The 10,645-nt window shown below is 28.9% G+C and overlaps 1 protein-coding gene across 2 annotated transcripts; it reads right to left on the reverse strand.

Moving 5' to 3' along the window:
- Positions 1 to 5,581: 5,581 nt before the first annotated feature.
- On the reverse strand, positions 5,582 to 10,252 carry LOC100792240 (uncharacterized). 2 transcript variants are annotated; one of them, XM_006585876.4, is made up of 8 exons: positions 9,708 to 10,235; positions 9,353 to 9,439; positions 9,029 to 9,250; positions 8,152 to 8,316; positions 7,707 to 7,760; positions 7,412 to 7,558; positions 5,804 to 6,207; positions 5,582 to 5,647 (listed from the first exon to the last, which is right to left on the reverse strand). In XM_006585876.4, exons 1-7 carry the CDS (start codon positions 10,050 to 10,052, stop codon positions 5,830 to 5,832), a joined length of 1,398 nt encoding a protein of 465 aa, XP_006585939.1. In that variant the 5' UTR covers positions 10,053 to 10,235; the 3' UTR covers positions 5,582 to 5,647; positions 5,804 to 5,829. The 2 variants fall into 2 exon arrangements, with proteins under 2 accessions (XP_006585939.1, XP_003530633.2); XM_003530585.5 differs by having other exon boundaries at positions 5,582 to 6,207; positions 9,708 to 10,252.
- Between the last annotated feature and the right edge of the window lie 393 nt (positions 10,253 to 10,645).

Genomic DNA, 10,645 nt, shown 5'->3' on the forward strand with positions numbered 1-10,645 from the left:
GTTGGGTATAGAAGAAAAAGACTAGATTCACGAAGAAAAATCCTAGCTAGTATGATGGTGGTGTTGGACCAGATACAAGTTCAGTCCTAATGAAGGCCCGCAGAAGTCAACAACTTGTGTTTCCACGTTTCCATCATTGTCACCAGCAAGAGGAAGCTGCAGAAGAGCAACTTGCCTCAGTCATGGTGGTATCTAAGACACGGATATAATGAGTTTGGTTTTAGGTTGAAAAATTGATTTTGAGTCTAAAATTGATTTTAAATAAATTTTAGGTTATATTTGGTAATTTTTTTTAGGAGTTTATAAGCTCTTTTGATTAGCTTCTAAGTTTCTTTGATCAAAGTAAATTTATTTGGTAAATGAACTTATTTTGATAAGTGACTTAAATTAATTTAAGGAAAATAAGTTAGCTTATAGTTACTATTATTTTTTTTTATTCTTATTATTTTATTTGAAATTCTATTTTTTTTACCTTTTTATTTAATTTAAAAATCTTCTTATCTTTTTTGTTCGTTGTTTGAAAAAATTCTTATATTTAATTTTATATTCTTACACATAAATGAGACAAATTACTTTAATCCCGTCAATTGTCATCATTATATTGCTCCTTATGCTTAAAAATTCTTTAAATCATATCAACTCTTATAATTATTTCGTAATGAGTAAAGTGGGAGAGAGACGTATATATCAAAATTCTTATTATACAAATAAAAAATGAATGTTTAAGAAAAATTATGAATAAAAAATAGTTTTTTATTTTTTTTCTAAAATAATATTATTAAGGCATTTAAATGTTAAAAAATGATTTTAAACAATATAATTCTAATAAAGTTAATTTAATTTCACTTTTCCAAAAAACCGAAAAAAATTATTTTACCCTTTTTTATAATAGAATATTAAAAAATTTATTATCCTACTTTTTAAGATGATATACAAGTTATTAGAAATAAAATTAAAATATTAGAAATACTAAATATATAATTTAATATTTATAAATTAATTTATCAATTAACCTTGCTAAACACTTTCAGTTAAACCAACTGACTTATAAGCTTTTAACTAACATTTTGTTTTTAGAGCTCCTAGCTTGTAACTTATAAGCTTTCGGTTAATTGAGTTAATACAATTTTGAACAGTTTTTGCATTAGGTAAAAAAAATTATATTGAACTTTACTCCAAAATTTATTTTTATAATTTTTAATAAAACATATACTTTAATATATATTTAACATATAATACTTATATTTTGTCTATCAAAATACATGTTATTACTCCTATTCCTAAATATAAGACTCTTTTAATTAACTAATTTACACCCTCTAAGAAAATTATTTAATATAGTTAGTTGCATGAAATTTGTTAAAAATTTGTATTATTTTGCCAAAATCATTTTAAAAATATTGGGACACATTTTTTCTCTTTTCATTTAATTACTTTCTCACCTAATTAATTAATGTTTATTAATATTCTTATCTAATCCTTACAAGAGAGATGATACATTATATTTTTAATACATAATATTTAACTAATCCCGTGTATGAAATACCTATTATGAAAAGAGGAATAAATAAAATAGAATTTTATACTCAACTTCGAAGGAAGGAATTTGCAACAAAACAAACAGATAGAATCTAAATTATAATCTCAAAATGGAAATGAATTGAAAAATTCGACCCGGATTTCAAGATTTTTTTCATTTTAAGGAATATAAAAAAATGCATTGTAAAGTAACTAAGGATATTTGGGTAAAAAAATAATTAATGCAAAATGCATCTTGAATTTTTTTTATAAAATTGGATAAATAAAATTAAAACAAAGTATAATATTTAAAAACGGAGGTGGTAAAAAATAATTTACTAAATTATCCTTCACTTACTCAATGTCCCAACTGGTTCTTATTTATACATCAACATTGTTTCTCTTCATAAGTAAATATGTTTTAGAAGTCACAAATTATCAAACCAAACTTGTTGATAGTATAAAAGACTACAAATGAAGTTCAATGAAGAAATAGTTAAAAAAAAAAAAATACTATTATAACTTAATAATATAAAATTTTCGTTTGTAAAAATTATTAAATATATCAATATATGATTTTCTAGTCAAATTCTTTTCTTTAATATAAATTATTAGTTTTTTTTTATAGAAAATATAAAAATGGCAAAAAGTGCGATATATTTTCATCTATTAAAAGATAATTTTATAGATTTAAAAATAAGAAAAAAAAATGTAATATTTAAATCTTTCATGGTAGGGAAGCCTAAAAACTAGTTTAGTCATAAAATTATTTTTAATAAAAAATAAAAAATTGGGGTAAATTGTAATATATTTGCATAATGCAAGAGAGGAAAATTTATATTTGGACAAAATAATATTTTTATCCCTCAACATATTTTGAAATGTTATTTTACTCTATATAAAATTTTAATGTGTTTTCTATCCCTAAACTCACAAGAAACACTACTTTTAGTCCTTGGTGAAAGACAAAACCCACTTATTTTAGTAAATTTAGAGACTAAAAATGTATTAAAATTTTATAGGAACAAAAATAACATCTCAAAATATTTTGATAAATTAAAAACATATTTTATCTTATATATATTAATAGAAAAAGGAATAAGTGGTGCAATACTTATATTTTTCAAGGGATGTTAGTGTAAACATTTTGATATAATAGTTTTTTTTAATGGAAGTTAACGAAACTTTAACCAAAAATTTAAAAATGAAATGTGTTGAGGAGAGTATATTTTAACATAAGAGGATAATATAGTAAAATTCTATCCTCTTATGGAACTTTAACGTAGAAAAATTAAAAATTAAATAAAGTGTTGGAATTGTTTAACATAAGAGGAGATGAAAATATTATAATACCCACGTCTCTTAAGTGAAGAGAGTTATAATTAATTGTAATTTTGTTTTATATAAAGTTTTTCTTTATTAGCCTATTATACGATTACCCTATTCAAAAATAGGTCAGACTTATAATTTTTTAAAATATAAAATAGGGTTTTAAGTAAATTAATAGACTAAGTTATTTCCATAACCAACCCTAAAATAAAAGACTACAACAGATAACTTATCAGGCTAACTTATTTCCGTTCATATCCTGCACATTCGTTTGCTGTCCATGCCCTTTATGCAGCACTCTCTGAAAGCGAAAGATAGAGAACGACGTGCCATATATACAAGTCATTGAATTTCTGTAGATGATCTGTGCCACTGCCCCCCTAACTTATAATTGCCCGCCGAAGTCAATATTTTCTTTACTCATTCTAGCTAAATCAATCGTCGGTGATTTTTAATACTATTATAAATTGGTTAAGCATGATGCATGAATTATTATAAATTTTTAATACTATCTTTGATTTCTGTAGATAAAAAAATATCCATCATAGTTAATGCTATATGATGCATGTAAAGCATGTTACATGCTAAACCTTGAATGGAAGACAATGGAAGCAACAGTGCTGGAATTAACGATATAATTACACACTATTAAATTAATGGGATACTCATTTTTAAATATTTTAGTTTGTTTGAGTTTTGAACAGAAACAATATGATTGCTTGTGTGTAGAGATAGAGGGCCTCATCGATCAGAGTCATTATGTTCGATCAGTAAAATCCCAGTTGTATGAACGCGTACAAAAAGTCTTTTTCCATCGATTGATATGAATGATAGGCTACATTGCTTGAATGATAGCTGCTCCTATATAACGTAAGCTTTAAGCAGAAGATAGTTGGTAAATTAAATGCGAGCAAACATAAATATGAGGTTGGACATGTTCACGTGCAAGCATTATAATTCTACTCCGAAATATGAATGTACTCATACTGATTACTAAAATGGCCTGGCCCAAGTATTATTCTACTAATTATGGCTTTGCTTTGTGACAGTACAACAACGTTTATTGTGTTTGTATGTTATGATCGATCTGTCTATTTATCTATAAATTTTTCCTATAGAAATTTTGAATTTAATAATTTCTTGGCTAAAGAAACTTTTGCTAGTAATTAATACATTAATTTGAAAACTTTTTAGGTTGTTGTTGAATTATCAATCACGGTAAGTAATAGCTCTCTGCATAGTGTATATATACGTACGTGTTCTGCTATCACAAATAAGTCAGCATACATTAATGAAATTCATATTAATGCATAGCTAGATTGTCAGATACTTTAAGGATCTAGGATCTGCCAACTGCTAGCATACTTACTAACATCTCAGTTTTTTTTTTTTACAGGAATATCAGTATTTAGATACCACGTTGTACATATGAATCGAACTGACAAAAATAGTATGAGTTTCCCTCTAAATTTTTAATATAACAGTATTTTGATGATAGACTTTAACTTAATACCCTTGGCTATAAGATAAATCAGCCTGGTCGCCAACTGAAACACGTGCTGGATGGTAATTACCAGCATATATTTAAATGCTGTCCAAATTCACGTTTGTGATTTAATTTACAAAAAACAGAAAATCAGGTGTGGTAGTAATATTTTATAATTAAGGTTATTTATAAAAGTCTATTTAATTAAATCCTTAATACCAATAATCTCGAGTTTGAAACTTAGATATATAATTATGTTCAATATTTAGAAAAATTTATCACTCATAATGATTATACTCGGCTTAAACATGTTTATTTTTGGCGGAGGAGTCTATGCAACTAAAAAGTAAAAAACAAAAAACTTGTATTAAGTTGAGAAGTTGAGATTTTTTTTATAAATTTAGTTTAATCATGAATATTTCAACACAAAAGTTATTTATTTTTAAATTTATTTTAATTAATATTAATTTTATAAAATTAAACTTATTCACCAACAAATCGTTCATTTGAGTGTACTAGAAACTCGATCCTATTAAACAAGATCTTTTGTTCAAATTTTTTAGATGAATAAAAAAAGTTATTAGAAGAAGAGAAGAGAGATCTTATTAAAGATTGTCAACTTGCATCACGGAAACTAATAAATATAATAAATACTTCACATAAATATAATGATGATCCAAAATTCATTTTAAATTAAATTTACAATCTCATAAAATTCCACAAGGTTAAAATTTAAAGTTATTAATAGCAGTTTTCACAAGTTATTGATATACCAAACAATAATACTTTTAAATTTATCACGTCAGTTTGTGAAAGAGATATCAGAAAGACGAAAGACATGCATGTAAAATTCATATAATAACTCATATACAATTATATACCAATATTTTTTGTGTCTGTCTCTATTTATCACATTTTATTACATCTTATATTTCTCTTTTTTTTCTCTCTATTTAGTTCTAAGATGTTGTTGTATGTATGACATTTTTCTAAAAATAAAAAACAGACCCCATATTCCAACATTTTCTTTGTCCTTGACGCTATGGCTTTCAAGATTCATCAATGAAAACAAGATTAATATGGTTTTGATTTGCGCCAGGTGTTTATATATATGAATTCCTTTTTTGATCAGTTATGAAGTCCATTGCAAGTATTATTATAATTTATAAGTATTTGAAGATGAGAAAGAAATATAGAAGGAACACTGCTGGAATTTGGGCAGGGGAAGGGATGCCATTAATAGAGGCAGTATATTTACTATTTCTCTTCCAAGATATACAAAAAGAGTCCAGGTGGTAATGGTGTGTTTATAACCTGTTAGTCAAAATAAAATAAATAAATTATTAAGAACCTTAATTTAATATAAAAAATAAATGACCCAAGTTCATTGATTGAGCTTGAGAACAAAACCCTATCCCCCTAAAATGCCCAAAAGGAATTAAAGATACAAAAAAAAGGGTTCACCTTTACCTATAAATTCTATATCATTGATTCCCTTAGGGACACTTTACATTTCTGCCGGGTCCACCATAGTAAAAATAATTCCCCCACGCATTATTAACCCCTCCTTGTATGTCATAGCAATTGGGGTGATCAGCTAGAACCTTTAAATTTGACAAGGGAATCAAGTTGTTATCCCAATCCACAACTTGCATGTTCCTAAAATATGAAGCTTTTGCAAAACCCTCTTCAGCAAAATGTCCACTACCCATTTGGGTGGAAGTGTGAGACCCTGATGACCCTGAATTCACTATTTCTCCACCAAATTGAATCATGCTTGCATGATCCCCTAAGTGGGTGAACAAGAAGGATGGCCAGTATCCAACTAGGATCCCTGATCCAAATTCAAGCCACCAATTACCATGCTTTGGATCCTGCTCAAAAAAAGAAGCAAATTAATAAGGAAACTTTCAATCACACCCTTTGGTTTTGTGACAAAGCAAAGCTACTACTCAAACATAGACATAATCATTAATAGCAACATGTTGGCCAGCATGAGAAGAGAAATGGGTCAAAAAGAGGAGCATGAAAGGTGGTGAATGAACTATATGCAAAATGTTATGGGATTTTGTTAAAATAATAGAAAACTGAAATAAAAAGAGAAGAAAAGTGAGGTGCTCAGAAATATATATTGGAAAAGGAAAAAGAATCTTAATGAAGTGAGTAAAGCATATGGGAGTGTTACAGTACATTATTCGTATGCACTCAGTGCACGCGTGTGATGTTCCAAAGTGGTAATAAAGTGGGTAAAGTGGTGCACATATTAATTAAGACGGGACACTTTAGAAATGTTTGTGCCCCAATAACCCTTTTCGTCCTTCAATGTTTCATTTTTAAAAAAAATAAACTATTACCAAGTGAAAAATTTTATAATGACCTTGACCTTGCGTTAATAAGAGTTTAATTTATATACATCATAATTATAAAAAATGTATACAATTAATAAAACTTAACTATTGTATCACGTCATAAAAAAATCTTATTGAGTAATATGATGTATCTTATGAGTAATGTGATGTGGTGAAGCGGTAAAGTCTTATTAAATACTGATATTTTATATAAAATAAATTCTTTTATAATCCATCTATCTGTATACAAACAAAATTCAAAGGCAATAAGAAACTTCCGAAATTGTGGAGAGCCCCACATTGACCATCTTTTCGGTTTAGATTTTTCTTTTTGTTTTTTGCTCCTTTAATTAAGAGATCGACTATGAGATTTGCATATTTTGCTGGACTTGAAAAAAGTACTGAGATCCAATGGTAGACTTCAGTGCGTTCTATAATCAAAATCAAATGTTTTATTTTATAGATGGGACCCATAAGTTGATCTTGTGTAAATTATCCATTACCTGACAAGATTAACTGTACACTAAGACTTAAAATAGTTTCATATGACCAGTGAGACAAAGTTTAACTTTCTTCCTCAACAGTAAATGACCGTACCCTAAAATAAAAACAGGAGTAACCATTTTTTTTTTTTATAGAAAAACAATAGGAACATGGATTGGATTGACATCTACGAAATTGTACATAAGTAAATTCCAAGGTCAATTTGGTCATCTGATCAGAAAATTACCTTCCAAATGAGTAAGCTAATATCAAATTGTCCACCACTATATGAAGAAGTTGGAGAGATTGCTGCTCCAATTGCAATTTTACTGTTTGTTTGAACAAAGCCTGAGCATAGTAAATTGTAACACCCAGTTGCTTGATATGCATCAGTCTGCAAATAATGACAATTATTATTAATATCATCATCATTGTTAATGCTTATGAATAAAACTTTTTTTACTATGTATCTTACACTTGAAGCAAAAATAATTATACGTAGTATACTTTTCCACCTCCTTTCCTTCAATAAATTTACTTACCGTCCAATAAGTAAAGAATCTAGGGTAGCTGTCCCCATATAGCTCCGGGCTGACCTGCATAGAAAATTACCTGAAATTAGCTTGAATGGCTAAAGTACAAAATTAAATACAAGGACGAAAATGAGAGGTAGGTAGTTGAACATGCTAACTGCCTTTTGAATGCGTAACCAAATGGAATGCATTTAAGAAAAAAAAATTGAAAGATAAAGAAAATGTTTTAATGTTCTTGCTCTAATAACTGTCATATTATTATAAATCTCTATTATAAAGAAAATTAAATGGTTTATGATGCACGACAATTTGTGATTAAATGTTAATATAATAATATAGTATAAAATTATTTCACATAGTTTCAGTGTATAATTTTTTTTTTTACTAAAGGAAATAAATAGTACAAAGTAAATGAGGAATTAATTAAGACGAAGTAATGATGGTAACAACATGCCTGCCAACCAGCCTCAATGGTGTTGAGATCATCCCCAAATGAACCAGAAATGACCCACATTTGAGACAAGCTGAATTCATATGGGTTTTCCACAAGGGGTGCCCACACGTTTATGCTAGCCTTTGATCCGTAGTACTGATCTCCTGTCACATACCCAATTGCATGCTGTGCAGTGTGCAGCATCAAGAACATTTTGTTAGACCAATTTCAAGATAGCATAATTAAGGTTCATGGAAGAAATTAACTTCAATGTTGGATTGTGTTTGTCAAGTTTGTATAGAAGATAGAGATTGTGGGAGCAAATATATGAATGGAAAAATTAACTTAAAAAGATCCTTTTGCTTTGGAGCAAGTGAAACAAATGTTTAACTGGCTGTGAATAAAAACATGGAATTCTGTGATCACTGTAGAAGTATAAATAGAAAAAGATGATGTTTCACGATCAAATTAAAAAAAAAACTTTTTTTTTGAGAAAAATAAAAATAAATACTTGAGACCCTTTTACTTATATATTAATGATAAAAGACAGGCATTTTTTGTGCTTTTATTTAGAATCTTAGCTTTTAGTTGCTTTTTTAAAGGATATGGAGAAGTTCATCACTATGTTCAGTTTCATAGTCAAGAGTAAGAGAACTAATAACTGGTAAAATGTGCTATAATTTAATCAACTTTCAAAAGCCAATATGATAAAAAAAAAAAAAAAAAAAAGCATTCCACTGCCATATGCATGCTTTACCAATTACTCTTATCGGTTTCTGTTGTTTGTTTATTTCTTTACTTTACTTCGTATGAGAAAAAAAGAGAAAAGGGAAAGAGAGAAAAGAATATCTGATAATTTTGTGTTGCTTTCTATGATTGCTCTCAAGTGTGTGTATACCTCATGTCCATTGCCGCTGGTGTCCCTTCTGACACGGTTTATTATTTTTTTCCTTCCAAATCTGCGAACAGAGGTTGCTCTCAACATGTCTTGTTCCGTTGTTCTTCTAATTGGAATCGTTCCTTCAGGACATGACTCTCCAGAGAAACTCCATAACTGAAAATTCTCACTCAAATCACCATCATCCATTTGGTTATGCCCTCTTGGTCTTTCTGGAGGATCCTGCACAACACACACACAAACATGCATAAAAAATTAAAAATTACCAACTTTTTTTTTCTAACACACACAAATAGCAATGAAAAAAAATAAATATATAAATACCAATGGTTTTTGTCCTTTTAGTAGAGGATGATCAAAAGCATGTTGCATATGAGACACAACACAGTCTATTATATCTCCATCAGGACTCTACAAAAAAATAAACACACATCACAACACAAGCATATATATTAATTATATAATAAGACTAATGTACACCGGTGGCAGAAGGATCCTCGCTACTTGAAGGCATGAGAGAGGGTCATTGTACTCAGCCTTTGCATATGCAAAGAGGCTGTTTTCGAACCAGTCGGTCACCAAGGCACAACTTTACACATTCGTCCTCGTATCAATTACATAACATGGTCTAAAAACCAAAAACAAAGTGAATAGAAAACTAATAGTAATTTGCACAAACCTGAATTGTCTTAACAGGAGGCTTGTTGATTCGCTGAAGCCGATTTCTGATGGCGTTCAACTTGCGCAACTCTTCCTTCGGCCGAAAAGTTTGATTTGCAACAAGGTGGTGGTCACCAAATTGTGAAGAATGAACAGAACAAAGGGTAGAAAAGACAAAGAGAAAATGTACAAGGAGGGAAGCGATTGGGGAGCGCAAACATAGACTAAAATTCATGTTTATGAAACTTCGTTTCCCTGTGTGTTTTTGTCCACATTTGTGTTGTCTTGTTTCACCAAGAGAACGAGTTTGTGTCTTTCTGAGTTTTGATTTTGAACTTGGAAACACAGCCAAAGCCATGTCCATGTAACATATATGACGAGTGATACTCTAAGAAACTTTAGTTACACTCTTTCACTGTTTTTTTTTTAAGAGTTGGATGAACAGAACAACCTCTTTTTACTCTCTTTCTATCTCACTTTGTGCGTGTGGTGCTATAAACAATAAACAACTAAATTACACACACAAGGGGTCGGGTTCTCTTCATGTTTTGACCATGCGCGTTTAGGACCTTTCGAGTACTATATATATATATATATATGCTAAGGAAAATGCTTTTTTTCTTAATGAAAATTAGTATTTTAGTTTTACTAAATGGTATGAAATAGTCCATGCAAGAAATAGTACGAAATCGAGATACAGGTATCTTATTTGTATTGGTTAAAGATTGAATGAAAAGAAAGATAAAATAAAAATATAGTTAGCGGAAATCATGGAACATGGGACAATGGTTGATTTAAACTTTCCTACATTTCCCGTGAGATAACATTCGTACTATTCAGCAATTTCCTTTAGTTTTTGCATTGCCAAGAATAAAATGTTATTTTATATAATTAATATAAATTATATGTTAGATTTGTGAACAATACGAGTATTGTCGGGACATCGCATACCGATGA

Source organism: Glycine max, chromosome 8, assembly GCF_000004515.6.
Source record: "Glycine max cultivar Williams 82 chromosome 8, Glycine_max_v4.0, whole genome shotgun sequence".
In the NCBI taxonomy this organism is placed as follows: domain Eukaryota; kingdom Viridiplantae; phylum Streptophyta; class Magnoliopsida; order Fabales; family Fabaceae; genus Glycine; species Glycine max.

Excerpts from the sequence above, each read along its gene's own strand:
- LOC100792240 (XM_003530585.5), bottom strand. The coding sequence starts at position 10,052 with ATGGACATGGCTTTGGCTGTGTTTCCAAGTTCAAAATCAAAACTCAGA. Across the intron at positions 9,440-9,707 it reads CTCCTGTTAAGACAATTCAG|AGTCCTGATGGAGATATAAT; the intron begins GTTTGTGCAAAT and ends ATTTTTTTGTAG. Across the intron at positions 8,317-9,028 it reads CCAGCGGCAATGGACATGAG|CATGCAATTGGGTATGTGAC; the intron begins GTATACACACAC and ends CACACTGCACAG.